The sequence below is a fragment of the Phocoena sinus genome, chromosome 2, assembly GCF_008692025.1.
Source record: "Phocoena sinus isolate mPhoSin1 chromosome 2, mPhoSin1.pri, whole genome shotgun sequence".
NCBI classification, from domain to species: domain Eukaryota; kingdom Metazoa; phylum Chordata; class Mammalia; order Artiodactyla; family Phocoenidae; genus Phocoena; species Phocoena sinus.
In genome coordinates, this window is record NC_045764.1 from 76153331 (window position 1) to 76176582 (window position 23252).

At 37.1% G+C, this 23252-nt stretch overlaps 1 protein-coding gene across 3 annotated transcripts in view; it reads left to right on the plus strand.

Moving 5' to 3' along the window:
* Positions 1–23252, plus strand: part of ADAM10 (ADAM metallopeptidase domain 10) — a 118887-nt gene that overhangs the window by 69861 nt on the left and 25774 nt on the right. For 2 of the 3 annotated variants that reach the window (XM_032622746.1, XM_032622748.1), the window contains 3 exons: positions 4636–4728; positions 7781–7964; positions 20192–20355. In XM_032622746.1, the coding sequence (XP_032478637.1) occupies positions 4636–4728; positions 7781–7964; positions 20192–20355 (441 nt within the window). The remainder of the gene's footprint in view (positions 1–4635; positions 4729–7780; positions 7965–20191; positions 20356–23252) is intronic. The other variant, XM_032622747.1, reaches the window with a different exon arrangement.

Consider the following 23252-nt stretch of genomic DNA (forward strand, 5'->3'; position numbering starts at 1 on the left):
ATTCTCATATTGTTTCATTATACCTGTATATTCCTCTAAAAATTAAAGTTAGTGCATATCTCATTTTGGAAAAAGAAAGAGTATGTATTTTCAATTGTGATATGAGAAAATATGTAAGATAAGAACACAAATAACTGAAAGACCAGTTAGGATATTTTAGTGTCATTCTAAAGAGAGATGTAAGAAAATGATTTCATGAAGGAGATGACACTGGGAGCTTAGCTTGGAAGAGAGGGTCAAATTGTCATTTGTGGTCTTAAAGGAGGGAAAGGTAGAGGAGTCTTTCAAATAAGAATCTTTAATTTCTATTCTGTGTTCTCCTTATACTTAACACTTTCTAAATTACATTACTATCTGCATTTGTGTCTTATTGAAGTATAAATTTTTCAGAGACACTCTTCAAAATATCCTTTTTTTTTTTTTTTTTTTTTTGCGGTACGCGGGGCTCTCACTGCTGTGGCCTCTCCCATTGCGGAGCGCAGGCTCAGCGGCCATGGCTCACGGGCCCAGTCGCTCCGCGGCATGTGGGATCTTCCCGGACTGGGGCACGAACCCGCGTCCCCTGCATCGGCAGGCGGACTCTCAACCACTGCACCACCAGGGAAGCCCAAAATATCCTTCATTTTGAAGGTATCCAGTGAGAGTTTGATGAATGCATTTTGAGTCCAAGGATTTGAGACTGAGAGGGTGGAGGTGTCATTAGTATAAATGGTAAACTAATTTTGTTGGTGGTGATGAACTTACTTTTAGACACGTTTAAAAGCCCATGTACATGTGATGATAGGGTATTGAAAATGTAGAACTGGAGCTTGGGAGAGGTTAGCCTTGAGCTTTCTGCATGGAATTTAAGGGTGCAAAAGAGATAGTTAAAATAAGGAGAGAGAATGAAATCAAAAGGGAAGGAACTGGGAGATAAAATCTGTTTATAATGAATAGGATGACAAGGAGAAGCTATGGGCTAAAATATAATAGTTAAAGAGGTAGGAGATAAAATAGGATTAGCCGAGGAATAAGCAAAGTTTCACAACAAAATGCATAACCAATAGTGTCATATGTGGAGATACCAAAGAGAATGACTACAAAGTAATTAACTCGATGTATATGTATGTCAAATATACAATGTATATTTTATATGTATGTCAAATCATGACGTACACTTTAAATACCTTACATTTTATTTGTCATTTATACCTCAGTAATGCTGAAAAAAAGAAAGAATGATTATAAAGGTTAGCTGCTTTTTAGTTATTAGAATATTATTGATGGACTTTAAGCAAGCTCTCAATAAAGTTGTGAGGGTAAAAACATTGTGAACAATAAGGAATGGGTTGGCAGGAGCAGTTAGGGTTTCAAGAGATGTGAAAAACAGAAAAAAAATGGTGTCAGGAATAATATGGAATATTTGAGTGAAAGGGGGATACTTGAGAAGTTGGTCAGAAGAGGAAAATGATCCAGTAGAGAAGCAGTGTTAGTTAGATATGAGAAATAAAAACTGATGAGAAACAATGTCCTTGAAGATCCAGTAAAGATTGGGGTTAAGAATATAGAAAAGTTACTCTTTAAGGAAGAGTTACCATTTGAGGGAGATAGAAATGCATAAAGATAGAAAAGTTTGGGGACTTCCCTGGTGGCACAATGGATAAGACTCCATGCTCCCAATGCAGGGGACCCTGGTTTGATCCCTGGTCAGGGAACTAGCTCCCACATGCATGCTGCAGCTAAGGAGCCCGCCTGCCACAACTAAGACCCGGCGCAACCAAATAAATAAATAAATAAATATTAAAAAAGAAAGAAAGAAAAGTTTGAAGGTTAAAAGAGCAGGCGATCAAGATGAACCCTCAGTAAAGTAAGATGTCTGGTCAGTCATCTGTGGAAAAATGTTTGAACTACCACTGTTGGGGGTGGAGAAGGAACAGTGAGAATTGGATAAGGGATTGCTAGGCCAAGCTGAGGGTAGATAGCAGATTTATAATGGACTTTATCAGCAGTGTTATGGTATTCTTTATCATTGTTTGGCAACTAGGGCTACTTTTGAAATTATTATTGTTAATGCTTTTACTTGACTATTTACATTTATATAATTTCTTTGAAAATAGTTTTGAACCTATATATATATATGCATGTTTTCACGTAAGTGGTAGCAAGAGTGCTTTTTGTAAATGAAGATGGGAAGGTTGTATATAGAGTGGTTTAGAAGCCAGAGAGTTAAGTTGGGAGTCAGCTAGGAAAAAGAGGATCTTTTTGTGTTCTATCACCCTGTTTACCTCTTCTTAGAATTTAGCAAAATCTGAATGTATGTTATTTATATTTGTATTACTTCCTTCCCTTCCTCCCCCTCTAGAATAAATCTGTAAATTTATAGGGACCTTCTCAATTTTGTTTACCCCTGTACCTCCAGCACCTAAAACAGCGCCTACCATATAGTAAATGGTGGACAAAACTTACAGAATATGTACTATTGCATCAATGGAAAGACTAAAGTCAGAGACTGACTGAGTGTCCTGATATTATCAGGGAGATATTCACAGAAGATGTTTCAGCTGAGTCTAAGGGGTAGATAACCTAGGCATAAGGAAGCAACATGCGAAAAGGCATGGAGGTATGACATTGCAGGATGGAATTGAGGAAACCAAGTTTTACTGGGTTGGCCAAAAAGTTCGTTCAGTTTTTTCCATAAGATGTCACTAGTAGTGCTTAATTGTCTTTAATTTCATTTGAAACAATTTTGTTAGATTGTATTGTCACAGCTGTCAGATCAGCATGCATTAAAAAAAAACTTATCAAAATTGGTGAATTTTTGTGTAACTTATCAAAATTGGTGAATTTTTGTGTAGCCATTTTAATATTGAAGATGGAAGAAAAACATTTGGCATATTATGCTTTATTATTTCATGAAAGGTAAAAACACAGCTGAAACGCGAAAAAAGATTTGTGTAGTGTATGGAGAAGGTGCTTTGACTGATCAAACGTGTCAAAAGTGGTTTGCAAAGTTTCGTGCTGGAGATTTCTCACTGGACGATGCTCCGCGGTTAGGTAGACCAGTTGAAGTTGACAGCAATCAAATCGAGACATTAATTGAGAACAATCAACGTTATACCACGTGGGAGATAGCAGACATATTCAAAATATCCAAATCAAGCACTGAAAATCATTTGTACCAGCTCGGTTATGTTAATAGCTTTGATGTTTGGGTTCCACGAAAGTTGAGCGAAAAAAACCTTCTTGCCCATATTTCCGCATGTGTTTCTCTACTTAAACGTAACGAAAACATCCTGTTTTTTAAAACAAATTGTGACGGGCAGTGAAAAGTGGATACTGTTCAACAGCGGTCCCCAACCTTTTTGGCACCAGAGACTGGTTTTGTGGAAGACAGTTTTTCCACGGATGGGGGTCGGGGGGATGGGTCAGGCGGCAATGTGAGTGATGGGGAGCCGCAGATGAAGCTTCGTTTGCTCGCCCACTGCTCACCTCCTGCTGTGCGGCCCAGTTCCTAACAGGCCGAGGACCACTACTGGTCCGCGGCCCAGGGGTTGGGGACCCCTGCTGTACAATAATGTGGAACGGAAGAGATCGTGGGGCAAGCAAAATGAACCACCACCAACCACACCAAAGGCCGGTCTTCGAGGGCTTCCCTGGTGGCGCAGTGGTTGAGAGTCCAACCGCCGATGCAGGGGACATGGGTTTGTGCCCCGGTCTGGGAGGATCCCACATGCCGCGGAGCGGCTGGGCCTGTGAGCCATGGCCGCTGAGCCTGCGCGTCCGTAGCCTGTGCTCCGCAACGGGAGAGGCCACAACAGTGAGAGGCCCGCGTACCGCAAAAAAAAAAAAAGGCCGGTCTTTGTCCAGAGAAGGTGATGTTGTGTAGATGGTGGGATTGGAAGGGAGTCCTCTATTATGAGCTCCTAACAGAAAACCAAACGATTAATTCCAGCTAGTACTGCTCCCAGCTAGACCAACTGAAAGTGGCACTCGACAAAAAGCGTCCGGAATTAGTCAACAAAAAACACAGAATCTTCCATCAGGATAACACAAGACCGCATGTTTTTTTGATGACCAGGCAAAAACTGTTACAGCTTGGCTGGGAAGTTCTGATTCATCCCCTTCAGATTTCCATTTATGTGCACCTTCAGATTTCCATTTATTTTGGTCTTTACTAAATTCTCTTAATGGAAAAAATTTCAGTTCCCTCGAAGACTGTAAAAGGTACCTGGAACAGTTCTTTGCTTGAAAAGATAAAAAGTTTTGGGAATGGAATTATGAAGTTGCCTGAAAAATGGCAGAAGGTATTGGAACAAAATGGTGAATACATTGTCCAATAAAGTTCTTGGTGAAAATGAAAAATGTCTTTTATCTTTACTTAAAAACCAAAGGGACTTTTTGGCCAACCCAGTATATGATTGAGGCAAGAGTACATGTTTGGTTTTGGCCAGAGAAAAATATGGAAAAGTCACTGAATTTCCCTTCTCAGTTCCAGCTCACTAATCTTTTTCATCCTTTCATCTAGTATATGATATTGACATTTTAAAATTTGAATGTGGTGGAATATGAATAATTCTTGATTTGGGAAATGGAAATTCACAGTCTTTTTCACATTTCAACGTTGCCTCTAAAATGTCTTTTTTTTTAAATCAATAGATATCCAGTCATGTTAAAGCGATTGATACAATTTACCAGACCACAGACTTCTCTGGAATCCGTAATATCAGTTTCATGGTGAAACGCATAAGAGTAAGTAAGGAATTTCAGTAGTTAAGAACATTAAGAAAGAGAAACAATAAGGATCATGTTTACAGAAAGAAAAATACTTGACTTTTACTTCATCTTCATGCATTAAATAAATTGTATGTGCTGATGCAGGTTAGCTTTACTCTTGGGTTTTACACACACACAGAGGGGATACTTGGGTTTATGACTTAATGAAATCTATAGGGCTTTAATCTGGACTGCAGAAGAGGTATGGTAGAAAGTACTGTTTTCTATCTATCTGATTAACATACCAGTTAGAAAGCGCTCTAAGTAACTGCAGATACCATACTTGACATTTTTCTCCCTGATATTATTCCCCAGTTTCTTCAGATTTGCCTTATGCAGTATATTTCAGAGTGTGTCCCATTTGATGCTGCAGCGGAGGGAAGGATAGATACAGTGGTTAAATACAATTGGAAGTTGGAAAAACACTTAATACTGTTTCCTCTTGAAATTTAACAGTGCACACTAATGTATTTCAAGTTTTGAGAAATCCTTTGGGAAAGAAATCCATATTTTTCTAAGCTAATTTAACCTTTTTGTATTAACATCAGCTGAAACTCCAAAGACCTGCAGTGCACATTTTGAGAAATGCTGATCCAGAACTACTGATTCTTAGTTTTAATGTTATAAATTGTTAATAAGTAAATATTATTATTAAAAAATTGGACTGTTTCAAAAATTTTCTAAATAAGAATTCTTTCAAAGTATAAAGCTTTTAAGAATCTGAGTTTATAAGCTAGATAACCTGGGTTTTAAAAATCATCATTTTACAAAAGTACTTGCCACAGGATTTCTTTATTTTAAAAAAATTTATTTTTAATGGCTTTTATTTTTTTAAATGTTATTTATTTATTTATTTTTTGCTGTGCTACATGGCTGTGCAGCGTTTTTTTTGGCTGCGCCGGTAGCTTGCGGCATCTTAGTTCCCCAACCAGAGATCGAACCCAGGCCCTTGGCAGTGAAAGCGCTGAGTCCTAACCACCAGACCACCAGGGAATACCCCACAGGGTTTCTTTATATTTTGTGCTTTTATTCTTCTTAAAATATTGTTGACTAGATTATAGTTTTAGTACATACATGTAATATATTTTTAAAAATAGCTGAAAGTGGTCCTTACTTTTAGAAGTGACATGATTAATTATTACATTGGATTGCCTCAAGGTGAAATATGGTTCGATATACTGTATAAGAACTGTTTGTAATCAATTGCTTTCAGGTATTTTGAGAGCAATATAAACCTTTAAATTAGCAAGTAAAAGTGATAAGTGTTATAAATATTGCTATTTAGTAGACAGAGCAATGAAATGCAAAGTAGTGAAAAGTAGAGAACACCTGAACAAATTTTAGTGAAACACATTTGTTTGACTAAAATAATTTGCATTATGAATAGATGCATGTATATAAAAGAGTTATGTGGGGCTTCCCTGGTGGCGCAGTGGTTGAGAGTCTGCCTGCCGATCCAGGGGTCACGGGTTCATGCCCCGGTCCGGGAAGATCACAGAGTGGCTGGGCCTGTGAGCCATGGCCGCTGAGCCTGCGCGTCCCGAGCCTGTGCTCCGCAACGGAAGAGGCCACAACGGTGAGAGGCCCGCATACCGCCAAAAAAAAAAAAAAAAAAAAAAAAAGTTATGTGGCGATTAGTTGTTTTTCAGGCCTTTAACTGAGATTAAAACTTTAGTTTAAATAAATAAATTTATTAAGAAAAAATTAATCATCCCATTTTAATATAGGTAACTAAAATTTAGATGCAGTTTTTATTTGTAGCCAATATTACAGAAGTATCAGAGAATTTCATTTCTATGTTTAGTGGGAAAAAGCGATATGCAGCATGTCTCTAAGCATGGGCTACCTTTAATGTATAGTGTTCTTGTTTTTGGGTGTGTGTGTGTGTGTGTGTGTGTGTGTGTGTGTGTGTGTGTGTTAGATGACCATAACTGATTGTTTCTGGTTAATTGTTAATGGATAAACCAGATGATCTCATATCTGTCTTTAGGCAATTGCCTTCAGTGGTGTTTCTACCATCCTGTTTGTAAGCTCCTTGGTTTTTACTGAAGGATGTGGATCCTAAAAAGACCTATAGTTTTCATTTTATTAACTGTAATAGTCTTATCACTGATATTTTCAGTAGACTGAGATTTCCCTTCTAAGCAATGTTTACTCTCATACATATTCCTTTTTATTCTCTACCAACAGTGTTGTATGTAATTCTCTGACTTACTTGGGGAAAACCAAATTGTTCTAGGACTTCAGAGGTTAGGCAGAGGTCTCTGAAAGGAAGCAATGAGTAGTAAATGAAAGCTTTTGTTTTAGTTGAAGTTTGGTATCAGAACTGATTATTCTTCATATTGTGAAGGAGGAACCTGCACCCAGGAGTATAGTAGCTAAGTGTGGAAGGAAACATTCTGGAGGAACTCAGCTTGAAATAGTAAGAGAAACGAATTGGCAAAGAAAAAAAAAAATTCTTGCTCACATTCAGGGGAAAAGATTGAACTTGAAATTAGTTGTGCTTGACTCATGACTCTGGGCAAGGAGAACCAAGAATATGATTTGTCTGCTGAATTGACAGTTTTGGGTTCAATATTTCTTTTATGTTATACTAATTAGCTGAAATATAGGGTTTTATGTCATACTTGTCATCATATGTAGGAGATTAGCACTAAAGGAGACTCATCAAATGATTAAATTGAGAAACTGTACTTCCTTATTGGAAATTTTGAAAGCAGAACTTGTTTTCCCATCCCAAGTGTTCAGTGTTCAGGAATCTGTGAACACTTGCTCAGAAATGTAATACACTCAGTTTTAATTCCCCTATCCGTCCATCCTTCCTTTCTTCCCTCCTCCCTCCTTCCTTCCCTCCTCCCTTTTTGGCTTCTCTGATTAGATCAGGGATGGAGGTAGTGGGAATAACTGTAGAAGCTTTAATTTAGGCCTGACTTCCTTGGGCCCCAAGCATATTGTCCAGGTAGATACTACTTACACTAAGGCTCTGCTAACGTTGGTTGCTTGTTAAAATCATTGTTTTGGATTTTAGATCAACACAACTGCTGATGAGAAGGACCCTACAAATCCCTTCCGTTTTCCAAATATTGGTGTGGAGAAGTTTCTGGAATTAAATTCTGAGCAGAATCATGATGACTACTGTTTGGCCTATGTCTTCACAGACCGAGATTTCGATGATGGTGTCCTTGGTCTGGCTTGGGTTGGAGCACCTTCAGGTAGTTTATCTATATATGTCTTGACTTACTACTTGAAATGAAAAGCAGTTCTCTTGATGGATTGAATTTTACAAAGTATAGGAGAAAGTGATGCCTGTACAGTATCTAAATGTATACATCTTGAGTTAGGCAGAATTCATAAGCATAATGTAAATGGAAAAATAGTTGAAGCAGCTTTTATTTTGAAATGAGTAAAATGAGTACTAACAGGGAGATATCCTGACATTTGTAGCTGAAATAAATAATTTTATGGGAAAAAGTGGTACTTAGTTCTGAAACTGAAAAAGCAAAATATTAATTTTTTCACAAAAGTTATGTAATTAATTATTTTGGGAGGTAGGGGGATGGGGAGAGGTTCTTAGAGTCAAAAGGGGAAAATTGTGTTCTTGCTTCTTCTGCCATGAGATAAAGAGCAGAGAAATCCTACTCAGGAATAGCAGGTAGAAAGAAAAGAAAGACTGCCTTTATTGTTATTATTTCTCACCTTTATTTTAACAAAAGGGAAGTGTTGCCTGAAAAGAGATGTGGGCAGGAGGCCCAGTACCCATAGCTCCACTGGCTTGACTGCATGGCCCCACGTTCTGCTGGGGTCTCTGCCTTAGCCATGAAAGCTACTGTCACTGAGAAAGCCCGGATGGGATAATCCCCTTGCCATTGCAGTCGGGGTGGGGGTCTGTGAGTCACAGTGTAAGTTCAGTAGCCTACTTTAGAGAAATTGATGAATTGAAAGATGAGTAGAAAGAATCCCGGACTCCTTGAATATAAATTTTGCCATATAGAGTTTGATCAGTAGTCTGTCACCTTCTGAGCTATACACAGCAGTTTTTCCTTCTGATACATAATTTCTATCTTTTTCAAAGTATAAACTTCTGCTTTATCCAGGGCAAGACAGGCTTTTCTAAGTTTATTCTTTGGTTTGTTATGCATATTTAACATCTTTAATACTGTATTTTGCTTTTATACTTGCTCTTTTTTTTTAAGCCAGCAATGAATATCCTTTTTAGTTTCCAAAGCTTTTGTTTTTCTTCCACATTTTAAAGTGTACTCAATTTCATGATGTCATTAAAGTACAAGTTTATGTCATAGGCTGCATATATCATAGTGCAGTATTTTTGTATATTTGTCCTTTACAATGATCTGTGTTGGTTTTGTGTTACTTGCGTTGTCAGCAGATTGTACAACTCACTCTTTCCTATGATAATTCACGTTTTATAACTTTGATATTCTGAAATTTCTTTTCCCCTCCTTGGTTTGTTGGATAATTTTATCACATAGTTTATAGTCCCTTCTCCTTAATCATCAGTAAGTACTATAGAAACTCAGGGATTCATTTTTCTTTATATATTACCATTAATATAGTGGCTCTTGAAGTGTGCTCCATGGACTAGCAGCATCTGTATTACCTGGGAACTTGTTAGAAATGTAAATCCATGGGCCTCACTCAGGTCTACTAGATCAGAAACTCCAGGTGTGGAGCCCATCAGCCTTTGTTTGAAGAGGCCCTCCAGGTGTTTCTGATGCATACTAAAGTCTGCAACCACCATCTTAATATTTTTGCTCACAAGATGTCTCCTGGGCAAATGATTGGATGATCTCAGACTAAAAAACTTTCTGCCATTTTGCATTTTCAGCTCCAGACTGTTGTTCATTAAGATGTAATGGTCCTGAGAGAGCTTGGTCAAATTTTCCTGAAACTTCAGATATCCTCATGTCTACTTTAAAAAAAAAAATAGACTGTATATTTAGAACAGTTTTAGATTTATAGAAAAAAAATGAGCAGATAGAGTCGTCTCCACTACCTTCCTATATTATTAAACAGCTTACGTTAGTATGGTACATTTGTTACAATTAATCAACCAATACTGGTACATTATTGTTAACTAAAGTCAGCCCATAGTTTATTCAGATTTCTTTAGTTTTTACTACGGTCCTTCTTCTGTTCCAAGATCTTGTCCAGGATACCACAGTACGTTTAATTGTCTTGCCTCTTTAATTCTTGGCTGTGATGGTTTCTCAGACTTTTCTTGTTTTTTATAACCTTGACAATTTTGAGGAGTATTGGTCAGGAATGTTGTAGGATGCCCCTCTGTTGCAGTCTTTTTGATGTTTTTCTCATGATTGGACTGGGGTTATGGGTTTGGGGGGAGAGTTAGTTTTTCTTTCTAGTTGTTTATGATATCTGGACCACTTACTTTATGAAACGGTGCTTATTTTATTGAAGCAGCAGTTCTGGATTGAAAATGATGGGCCACGTTACTTGTATTTTTGTCATTGCGTTCTTCATCTGATGCCCTCTTCCTTTACTCTGTGTTAAACCCCTAACTCCAGCTCTCAGAAGCCTTTTTCTCAGAGCTTCTGGGGAGGGGCTCGGCAGGAAGAATGGGGCCAGAGTGGCAAAGAGAAGGGATCTTTGTTCCTTTGACACAACTTTTTCTAGAATAAGATACCTGCCTTGACAGCTTTCTTCTTCACTTCCCTTTGCCCTTAGACTACCTGAACTGAGTTTATTTCACCTACATTTTATTATTTTATAAGGAACTTTATGTATTTGCTCTTACTGATTAATTCAGTTCCGTTATGAGGTGTAGGTAGTATTTCCTCCATTATACAGGTGGATTGGATTCAGAGACTTTGTCAACAACCCAGTATCTCACAGAACCTAGAATCTGGACCTTTTGACTCCAGGTTTTGTGCATTTGGTAGTTATTTTACTAGGTATTATTATAATGTAGCATCCTACTTTTATCTTTCTAAGACATTTCCAAGAAGAAGTTGAAATGTTTCCTGGATCTAAGCAGAGATGGAATCTATTTCCTTCTTTCTTAAGAGAGATGAGGTTATAAACAGTACTACTCTGTATTATTTAGGCATCATTTTGGGTAATTGTCAAGGCATAATTAGAAGAGCACTGGTTTGGGAACTAGGAGACAGGGTCCTTTGTTCTGTCTCTATAAATGCAGGTAAATCATTTTGCTTCAGCTTGTTTATTTTTCATTGTAATTTCTTCTGTCTTTGCCCTTCCTTTGATACTTCATGTTTCTGCATGTAGATCTTCGTAATGCTTGCTGTTACACTATTTTTTAAAATATCATTTTATAGCTGATCTGTTCAGCTTGTGATTTTACTGTTTCTTAATCTTTTTCATTTTTATTTGGCCTAATTAATTTCTGTTGTATCATTTAACTCTGCAGCGGTTTCACTATTCAAATATATGGTAGTGGAAAGTATTTTGTTTTGATACTGTTGTGTTAATTTTCACAGAATAGTTACTCAAATTATTCGCTGTAGTCCTCTTCACTGACTCAGTTAAGCTGGGAAAAGCAATGAGGGTTAAAACATTTGAATAGTAGGTTTCTTGTCTTTAAGTCTTGTTAATACTACTTTTTATTTGTTCTTTTAATATTTCTTATTGCGGTTGGGTACTGCCTTCAGTTACCTCAATGAGAAAAACAGTACCTCCTGCCCCAACTCCATAATAAGTAGAAACAGCTTGTGAGCTGGGATGACTTGGAGGCTTCCATTTGAAATTATACAGGGCCTAGAATGGAGCTCCCAAAAGGGAGGAGTCTGGTCTCCAAAACAAAGATAGTCTTGAATATGAATCTAGAAAGATAACTCTAAACTTCTCTTTATATAACACAGTTTCTGTGTTAAGCAGGTAGTAGCCTCTTATTTTAGAGACCGAAACATTGGTTCCTTAACAAAGTAGATTCTTTTCTTTTTTTTTGTGGTACGCGGGCCTCTCACTGTTGTGGTCTCTCCCGTTGCGGAGCACAGGCTCCGGACACACAGGCCCAGCGGCCATGGCTCACGGGCCCAGCTGCTCCGCGGCACGCGGGATCCTCCCGGATCAGGGCACGCAACCCGCGTCCCCTGCATCGGCAGGCGATCTCCCAACCATTGCGCCACCAGGGAAACCCCTAACCAGCTTTTTTTTTTTTTGCGGTATGCGGGCCTCTGCGGGCCTCTCACTGTTGTGGCCTACCCCGTTGCGGAGCACAGGCTCTGGACGCGCAGGCTCAGCGGCCAACGGCTTACGGGCCCAGCTGCTCCGCGGCATGTGGGATCTTCCCAGACTGGGGCACGAAACACGTGTACCCTGCATCAGCAGGCGGACTCTCAACCACTGTGCCACCAGGGAAGCCCCCTAACCAGCTTTTTGAGGGGCCTTTATTTTTGGTTTATTAAGGCGCATTCTGCTCATCTATTATCCCTCTTAATGTTATCAGTTAACCCAATGACATAGTCTCACTTTGCCAGGTCCACTGAAAAAGGCTAGCTCTGGAGTTCATCTCCAGAGCTAATCCTGAACCATTCAGTATTCCTCTGACCATTTGTAAAGAAACATTCTTTGAGACATTTGATTTGGTAGAAATTGTCTCCTGTTTTCTTAGTTTAGAAATTTTAGTTTGATTTTAACGTATTAGAATTTGACCACATGCACAGCTCAAAGTGAGGTTCTCAAGATAACCCACAGCCTATCGAATTCTTTTTTTATCATTCCTTCTACTTTAATTAGTTGATATTCTTCTTTTTTTGAATTTTATTTTATTTATTTTGTTATAGGCCAGGTTCTTATTAGTTATCTATTTTATACATATTAGTTTATACATGTCAATCCCAATCTCCCAATTCATCACACACACACACACACCCCCACCACCACCACTTTCCCCCCTTGGTGTCCATACATTTGTTCTCTACATCTGTTTCTCTCTGTTTCTGCCCTGCAAACTGGTTCATCTGTACTATTTTTCTAGGTTCCACATATATGCGTTAACATACGATATTTGTTTTTCTTTCTGACTTATTTCACTCTGTATGACAGTCTCTAGATCCATCCACATCTCTACAAATGACCCAACTTCATTCCTTTTTATGGCTGAGTAATATTCCATTGTATATAGGTACCACATCTTCTTTATCCATTCGTCTGTTGATGGGCATTTAGGTTGCTTCCGTGACCTGGCTATTGTAAATAGTGCTGCAGTGAACATTGGGGTGCATGTTTCTTTTTGAATTATGGTTTTCTCAGGGTATATGCCCAGTAGTGGGATTGCTGGGTCATATGGTAATTCTATTTTTAGTTTTTTAAGGAGCCCCCATACTGTTCTCCCTAGTGGCTGTATCAATTTACATTCCCACCAACATTGCAAGAGGGTTCCCTTTTCTCCACACCCTCTCCAGCATTTGTTGTTTGTAGATTTTCTGGTGATGCCCATTCTAACTGGTGTGAGGTGATACCTCATTGTAGTTTTGATTTTCATTTCTGTAATACTTAGTGATGTTGAGAAGCTTTTCATGTGCTTCTTGGCCATCTGTATGTCGTCTTTGGAAAAATGTCTATTTAGGTCTTCTGCCCATATTTTGATTGGGTTGCTTTTTTTTTTAATATTGAGCTGCATGAGCTGTTTATATATTTTGGAGATTAATCCTCTGTCCATTGATTCGTTTGCAAATATTTTCTCCCATTCTGAGGGTTGTCTTTTCATCTTATTTGTAGTTTCCTTTGCTTTGCAAAAGCTTTAAAGTCTCATTAGGTCCCATTTGTATATTTTTATTTCTATTACTCTAGGAGGTGGATCAAAAAAGATCTTGCTGTGATTTCTGTCAAGGAGTGTTCTTCCTATGTTTTCCTCTAAGAGTTTTAGAGTATCCAGTCTTACATTTAGGTCACTAATCCATTTTGAGTTTATTTTTGTGTATGGTGTTAAGGAGTGTTCTAATTTCATTGTTTTACATGTAGCTGTCCAGTTTTCCCAGCACCACTTATTGAAGAGGCTGTCTCTTCTCCATTGTATGTCCTTGCCTCCTTTGTCATAGATTAGTTGACCATAGGTGCGTGGGTTTATCTCTGGGCTTTCTATCCTGTTCCATTGATTTATATTTCTGTTTTTGAGCCAATACCATATTGTCTTGATTACCGTAGCTTTGTAGTATAGTCTGAAGTCAGGGAGTCTGATTCCTCCAGCTCCCTTTTTTCCCTTGAGACTGCTTTGGCTTTTCCGGGTCTTTTGTGTCTCCATACAAATTTTAAGATATTTTATCCTAGTTCTGTAAAAAATGGTAATTTGATAAGGATTGCATTGAATCTGTAGATTGCTTTGGATAGTATAGTCATTTTCACAATATTGATTCTTCGAATCCAAGAACATGGTATATCTCTCCATCTGTTTGTATCATCTTTAATTTCTTTCATCAGTGTCTTATAGTTTTCTGCATACAGGTCTTTTGTCTCCTTAGGTAGGTTTATTCCTAGATATTTTATTCTTTTTGTTGCAGTGGTAAATGGGAGTGTTTCCTTAATTTCTCTTTCAGATTTTTCATCTTTAGTGTATAGGAATGCAGGAGATTTCTGTGCATTAATTTTGTATCCTGCTACTTTACCAAATTCATTGATTAGCTCTAGTAGTTTTCTGGTGGCATCCTTAGGATTCTCTATGTACAGTGTCATGTCATCTGCAAACAGTGACAGCTTTACTTCTTTTCCAATTTGTATTCCTTTTATTTCTTTTTCTTCTCTGATTGCCGTGGCTAGGACTTCCAAAACTATGTTGAATAATAGAGGCGAGAGTGGACTTCCTTGTCTTGTTCCTGATCTTAGAGGAAATACTTATGGTTTTTCACCATTGAGAGTGATTTTTGCTGTGGGTTTGTCAAATATGGCCTTTATTATGTTGAGGTAGGTTCCCTCTCTGCCCACTTTCTGGAGAGTTTTTATCATAAACGGGTGTTGAATTTTGTCAAAAGCTTTTTCTGCATCTATTGAGATGATTATATGCTTTTTATTCTTCAGTTTGTTAATATGGTGTATCACATTGATTGATTTACATATATTGAAGAATCCTTGCATTCCTGGGGTAAATCCTATTTGATCATGGTGTATGATCCTTTTAATGTGTTTTGGATTCTGTTTGCTAGTATTTTGTTGAGGATTTTTGCATCTATATTCCTCAGTGATACTGGTCTGTAATTTTCTTTTTTTGTAGTATCTTTGTCTGGTTTTGGTATCAGGGTGATGGCGGCCTCCGAAGGAGTTTGGGAGTGTTTCCTCTGGAAGTGTTTGGAAGAGTTTGATAATGATGGGTGTTCACTCTTCTCTAAACGTTTGATGGAATTCACCTGTGAAACCACCTGGTCCTGGACTTTTGTTTTTTGGAAGATTTTAAATCACAGTTTCAGTTTCATTACTTGTGATTGGTCTGTTCATATTTTCCTGGTTCAGTCTTGGAAGGTTACACCTTTCTAAGAATTTGTCCATTTCTTCCAAGTTGTCCATTTTATTGGCATAGAGTTGCTTGTGGTAGTCTCTTAGGATGCTTTGTATTTCTGTGGTGTCTGTTGTAACTTCTCCTTTTTCATTTCTAATTTTATTGATTTGAGTCCTCTCGCTCTTTTTCTTGATGAGTCTGGCTAAAGGTTTATCAGTTTTGTTTTTCTTCTCAAAAAACCAGCTTTTAGTTTTATTGATCTTTGCTATTGTTTTCTTTGTTTCTATTTCATTTATTTCTGCTCTGATCTTTATGATTTCTTTCCTTCTACTAACTTTGGGCTTTGTTTGTTCTTTCTCTAGTTCCTTTAGGTTTAAGGTTAGATTGTTTATTTGAGATTTCTCTTGTTTCTTGAGGTAGGCTTGTATTGCTATAAACTTCCCTCTTAGAACTGTTTTTGTTGCATCCCATAGGTTTTGGATCGTTGTGTTTTCATTGTAATTTGTCTCTAGGTATCTTTTGATTTCCTCTTTGATTTCTTCAGTGATCTCTTGGTTATTTAGTAACATATTGTTTAACCTCCATGTGTTTGTGTTTTTTGCATTTTTTTCCCTGTAACTGATTTCTAATCTCATAGCGTTGTGGTCAGAAAAGATGCTTGATATGATTTCAATTTTCTTAAATTTGCTGAGGCTTGATTTGTGACCCAAGATGTGATCTATCCTGGAGAATGTTCCATGTGCACTTGAGAAGAAAGTGTAATCTGCTGTTTTTGGATGGAATGTCCTATTAATATCAATTAAATCTATCTGGTCTATTGTGTCATTTAAAGCTTGTGTTTCCTTATTAATTTTCTGTTTGGATGATCTGTCCATTGGTGTAAGTGAGGTGTTAAAGTCCCCCACTGTTATTGTGTTACTGTCTATTTCCTCTTTTATAGCTGTTAGCAGTTGCCTTATGTATGAGGTGCTCCTGTGTTGGGTGCATATATATTTATCGTTGTTATATCTTCTTCTTGGATTGATCCCTTGATCATTATGTAGTGTCCTTCCTTGTCTCTTGTAACATTCTTTATTTTAAAGTGTATTTTATCTGATATGAGTATTGCTACTCCAGCTTTCTTTTGATTTTCATTTGCAAGGAATATCTTTTTCCATCCCCTCACTTTGAGTCTGTATGTGTCCCTAGGTCTGAAGTGGGTCTCTTGTAGACAGCATATATATATGGGTCTTGTTTTTGTAACCATTCAGCGAGCCTATGTCTTTTGGTTGGAGCATTTAATCCATTTATGTTTAAGGTAATTATTGATATGTATGTTCCTGTTACCATTTTCTTAATTGTTATGGGTTTGTTTTTGTAGGTCCTTTTCTTCTCTTGTGTTTCCCACTTAGAGAAGTTCCTTTAGCATTTGTTCTAGAGCTGGTTTGGTGGTGCTGAATTCTCTTAGCTTTTGCTTGTCTGTAAAGCTTTTGATTTCTCCATCAAACCTGGATAAGATCCTTGCCGGGTAGAGTAATCTTGGTTGTAGGTCCTTCCCTTTCATCACTTTAAATATATTGTGCCACTCCCTTCTGCACCGCCAGGTTGTGTCAGACCCCCAGGTTGGGAAGCCTCACGTGAGGCTCAGAACGTTCACTGCAGCGGGTGGACTTCTGTGGTATAAGTGTTCTCCAGTTTGTGAGTCACCCACCCAGCAGTTATGGGATTTGATTTTACTGTGATTGTGCCCCTCCTACCATCTCATTGTGGCTTCTCCTTTGTCTTTGGATGTGGGGTATCTTTTTTGGTCAGTTCCAGTGTCTTCCTGTCCATGATTGTTCAGCAGTTAGTTGTGATTCTGGTGCTCTCGCCAGAGGGAGTGAGCACACGTCCTCTACTCTGCCATCTTGAGCCATTCTCCTTGATATTCCTCGCATTCTTAACCTGTTTGAAAGTGTAATTAAAAGGCTAGGAGAATTATGTCATTAAAATATTACATCATTAGAATAGAGGACACTTAATATTGACATTTTGTACAGGTCTGGATTGTCCCTTGGAGGATGTTTAACATCTTCGGTCCCTAACCATTACATGTGAGTACTGCTCCCCAGACTTGACAGATAAAGAAATACCCTCAGACATTTCCTAATAACCTATCTGGGAGTGGTACTAACGTCTGCTTCAAAATTACTGCTCAGATTAATATTGTATGGTCAGCATGATACTATTGTTTTAGATATTTAGGCCTGCTCACATCAAAACTTTATTTATGGGTTCTGTCAACGTATTATACTACCCTGTAGTTTTTATAATTTTTTTCTTTTGGGGGAGTCTTTTTTAAAGTTTAAGACATATTCTGTGACTAGCTTTCAGACTATCCTGTAGATAGAAAAATGTCATACTTCTTGGTTGGTCACTGAGTCATCCATCCATCAATAATTGCTTTTGACTCAAATGAAAAACATTTTATTCTTCTCATTACATAATTTCTGTTTTTCAGTAATGACTATATGTAGTAAAATATTAAATTTACAATGTAAAGCAATTACTGAACTTGAGTTATGGCTTAGCTATAGGTATTTATGATATCATTAATTGAGTTTCTGGCATATCAAAAGTGGTTGCAGTATTTAAAAAGTTAAACCATGACTTATAATATTAGACATAGTATTTTACTTCTTCCTGTATAACTGAATTACTCCAACATATGCTATTAGTCTGTGTAGCAAGTAATAAACTTTCCAAATAAACAATAGTTATTAAAACCAAAAGCAGTTAAGATGTTGAACAAGATATGAATTATAAAGACTATATTTCAGAAGAGTACACTCAAGTTTATGTATGATCTTCCTTTAAATTAGATAGACCTTAAAAATACAGAAGGTATATTATCAGAGTTTTTAATATATGCTATTTACATTTTTTTTTAAACTGACAAAGATTTGCAGCATGGAGTCTTCTATGCTTAATTCAAGTTTGCCAGTACTGCATTGGACCAATTTGCATATGACAGATCTTCGATGAGGCAGTATATTAATTTACTATTTGTTTAAAACTGTAATATATAGACTGTAATTATTACATACAGAGTGCTTATTTCTGTCTTTTCTAGTTTTTAGAAATAATGATAACAGTTCTTAGGACTCAAGGCTGAGGACTCAAAAGTAGAGGTAGCTTAAGAGAATATATTAAATATTCATAAATCATTTGCTGTTTCTATCCAGTTTTTGGTGTAGAAGATGTAGTAAGTTTTAAATGTAGAGGTTCTCAGTCCTTTGCTGGTTAAAATCTGCATATGACTTAGCCTTTCAGCTTAGTTTTCTGTGAAAGCACATTATCATTTCACCTTCTTAAATTGTATCCTAATAGTCATTAAATTTATGATTTGTTGCTATGTACTTTCAAATATTAAAAGGAACAAGGCAGCAATTGTAGTGTCATGCCATTTGTGTACATCTTTTTTGAATTGCTTTCTATTATACGCTTTATCAGGGATTATAAATGTTAGACTTTTAAAAATGGTTTAATAACTTTGTTGTAACTTTGTATGTAGTAGAAAGCTAATTTGAAATAATTTGATCAGTTATCAGAATATCCTAATCCATGTGATATTTTAATTAAAATAATTAAATAGAGTAACCTCTTAAATCTGAATGTAAACCAAAGAAGTTCTCACTGAAAGTCTTTAATAGTTATTTAAAGTACTGTGGTCTTCTCAGTTTAGTGTACATAAAGACGATGATTGGCCAGCCAGTTTCTGATTTGCTGTTGTTCTTTTTCTAATTTCTTAAATTAACTGCCTTTAGATGTGAAAGCACTTTCATTTTGGTATTAAGCTCTGACGTTCAGGAACTATAAACGAACAGGTGAACTACAAAATGATTTAATATGTATCATATAAGTAAAAATGAAGATTTTTCTTTTAAAATTTGCAAGCATCCTCAAGACATGTTGGAAAATCATAATTCAGTTTTTTGAACCTAATTTGAAAAAAAATTCAAACTTGCCAAAGGTTGCAAGAGTAGTATACAGTGAACTCCTGATAGATTAATCAGTTAACATTTTGCCACATTTGCTTTCTCTCCCTTCCCACCTTCTCTCCTTCATTCCCTCCTCCCTTTTTTTTTACCCACTGACATATTTTTTCCTTTTTTTTAAGCTTTATTGAGAGATATATAATTGACAAATAAAATTGTAAGATATTTAAAGTGCACAGTGTGATGATTTGGTATTTGTATATTGTGAAAGGATTCCCCCTACCAAGTTAATTAATACACCCATCACCTCACATATTTACCTTTTTCCTTTTTGTGTATGTGTGAGAATGTTTAAGTTCTATTCTCTTGGCAAATTTCATTTATACAATACTGTGTTATCAACTGTAGCCATCATGTGTTACACATTAGATCCTCAGACCTTATTCTTCTTATAACTGGAAGTTTGTACCTCTATCAGTCTCTCTCTTGTTTCCCCTACCCCCAGCCTGTGCGACCACTAATTCTTTTCTTTTTTAAAGAATACATTGTATGTTGCCTCTCAGGATAGTGAATCACATGCTCTTGTGCATCACTGCTATTATTGGTAGCAGTGACTTTCTCAGAATCTCTTTGAGAATATTTTGTTCAACTTTCATTTAACTTAAATGTAAGTTGTTATTTTGTTTTTGTTTTTTTTATAAGATGAAGAGGTGTAGGATTTGACCCAGTGTAAATGCTGAAATATTTAAATTGAACAGACTCTTAAATATTTGTTTTGCTAAATTAATGGGAGAAAAATTGGAGGACATTTTGATTATGAAGAGGAACATTTTATAAGGACTTTGTATTCAACCCTGGGAATATATGTGTGCCATTAAAACTTTTATTTGAAATGACTTCCTAACCTTGGACCAAAGAAACTTTTGAGTATTTGATATACATGTGTACCAGTTTTGGACTCAAAATACATATAAAATGTTTCAAGTTAATACAGCATATATTAGAAAATTATTTGGGGGGAAATAGGTGCTAATTTTAGCCATATTTTGTTTTGAATTAGGAAGCTCTGGAGGAATATGTGAAAAAAGTAAGCTTTATTCAGATGGTAAGAAGAAGTCTTTAAACACTGGAATTATTACTGTTCAGAACTATGGGTCTCATGTACCCCCCAAAGTCTCTCACATTACATTTGCTCATGAAGTTGGACATAACTTTGGATCTCCAGTAAGTATTGCTTAATTATAACATTTTTTAAAAGTTACTAATCTTTCGCGTTGTTTAATTTTTGTTGTTGTTGTTTACAGTGAAAACAAGTACACATGAATGTTTAGTTTTTATATGTCAGAACACAGTAATGTACTTGACCATAATACTGAAAAGGAGGAAGATAGAATATTTGTAATTAAAATAAGAAAATAAGCACAACAGTGCCAGAATTCTATGAAAGCAAGGAATTTTGTCTGTTTCATTCACTTCTGTGTCCCCTGACCTTAGAATAGTGCCTGGGGGACTTCCCTGGTGGCGCAGTTGTTAAGAATCTGGCTGCCAACGCAAGGGTCACGGGTTCGAGCTCTTGTCCAGGAAGATCCCACATGCCACGGAGCAACTAAACCCGTGCGCCACAATTACTGAAGCCTGCGCACCTAGAGCCCATGCTCCACAACAAGAGAAGCCACCGCAATGAGAAGCCCGCGCACCACAACGAAGAGTTGCCCCCGCTCGCTGCAACTAGAGCAAGCCCACGTGCAGCAACGAAGACCCAACATAGCCAAAAATAAATAAATTAATTTTTTAAAAAAATAAAAAAAAATAGTTCCTGGCACATGATTCATTCAAATATTTATTTAATGAGAATCACTTTTCATTGCTTAAAGTACATTTTGAATGTTAGCAAACTGTTGGGTTCTTGTTTGGTTTCTGTTAAAGCATTGGGGTTTACTAGATTTGTCTCTCTCTACTGTGGAATGAGACTGTTCTTTTAAAATCTTTCGGTATGAAAACTTTGTAACATATATAAAAGTAGAGACAAATAGTACGGCAAAGTCTTCCGTTCATATCCAGGACAGGTGTCAGCAAACTTTTTCCATGGTCTACTAGTAAACATAATAGGTGTGGGGGACAATATTTAGTCTCTGTTGCATATTTTTCTTTGTTGTTGTTTTTCTTTTTACAATCTTTTATTTTATTTTATTTTTTTTATTTTTTGGCGGTACGCGGGCCTCTCACTGTTGTGGCCTCTCCCGTTGCGGAGCACAGGCTCTGGACACGCAGGCTTAGCAACCATGGCTCACAGGCCCAGCCGCTCCACGGCATGTGGGATCTTCCCAGACCGGGGCACGAACCCGTGTCCCCTGCATTGGCAGGCGGACTCTCAACCACTGTGCCACCAGGGATGCCCTACAATCTTTTAAACATGGAAAAACCATTCTTAGCTTAGGCCATATAAAAACAGGCTGTGGGCTGCTATTTGCCAACCTCTGATTCAGATTGAACGATCATCAGGATTTTGCCACATCTTCTTTCTGTGTTTCTTTCTTTTTCTTCGTAAGGTGTTAGAATCAAATTCATTCCCCCTTCCACATTTCAGTATGCATCTCTTAAAAAAATCGGACATTTTCTTCCATAACCACCATGTGGTTATGATACCTGACAAAATGAGCAGTTCTTTGGTATCATTTAATACCCAGTTCATTGAATTGATTTTCAAGTGTACTGAAGATTAATACACATGGAAATACAAAATACTGAAAGATATTCTGTCTTTGTGATTTTGGTGGGGTTTATTAAAATAACAAGTTTGGGAAAATTTCATTTGAAAACTGCATATAAATTCATTTACTTGTACCTTATCACTTGTAAAAATGGAAATTTTTATGAGTTTAGAAAAAAACTGTAATATCATAGCTTAAAATTCTCAAATGCTCTTATCTAATGTTCCCCCAGTTTGTAAAATATAAGTACCCTCTCACTAAGTTGCAAGTCTTTCTTCTAATTCTGATCGGAAAATGATAGATTATTATCAGTACTCTTGGATAAAGTACTTAAAATGCGTTGAATCGCTCTACCTCTTGCCTGCTTTTGTGATATTTTCTAAAAAGAGTAATTGAAGTTTTAGAGATGAGCAGAGAACTCTTGTTAATTTGCATTTTCAAGGGCAGTTAAATGTCCTCGACTCTCCCAGTCACCTTCATCCAACCCTTACCAGGGGATTTTCATACCCTTCCAACTACTCTTCTGTTCGTTAGTCTAGGGTCTCTCAAAGTTTAATGTGCATACAAATTACTGAGGATCTTACAGTATAGATTCCATTTCAGTGGGCCTTTGGTCGGGCCTGAGTGTCTGCCTTTCTAAGACACTCCCATGGGATGCTGCTGCTGCTGGTCTGTGGGCCATACTTGGAGTAGGATATCTAGTTTGTTCTCTTTTCACTTCCCTTCTAATCTGTCTTCTGCCTGGTTGCCGGAGAGGTGTTTTTAAGACATTAATGTAATATTACTTTTTGCTTATTGTTGAATGGATAAATTGGTTCACATTTTTTTGCCTACCTTGCTATCTTTTCCTATCATACCAGACTACTTATAATGATTCTGTCATGCTCAAATACACCTCATCCCTTTGTGTATGTTGTTCATGATACCATACATATAGATAGTCAGTACTTAGTAAATATGTATTAAGTAATTTAATAGTGAGATCAGCCAGACCATGAACTCCTGAGCCTGTCTCCCTTGACATCTTTATCTAAAATCTGTCTTTACCTCTCCTGTCATGTATCTGTATTATGACAATGTTACTTTCTCTTTGAGTGGTTCATTCTATCCCTTATATTTATTTATCCTATCCTAAATGTTTATTGCACACCTGCTGTTAACCACTTTATAAACTTTGTTGTGGGGAATTGTAATCATAAATGAGACAAGTTCCGGTTTCTCGGTATGAAAGTCTTAATGTATTGACTCTGAGCAGATGAATCTTTGTCTAGGTATAGTTCTTTCTTCTTTTTTTTAAATTAATTTATTTGGTTTTAGTTTTGGCCGTGTTGGGTCTTCGTTGCTGCGCTCGGGCTTTCTCTAGTTGTGGTGAGCAGAGGCTACTCTTCGTTGCAGTGCATGGGCTTCTCA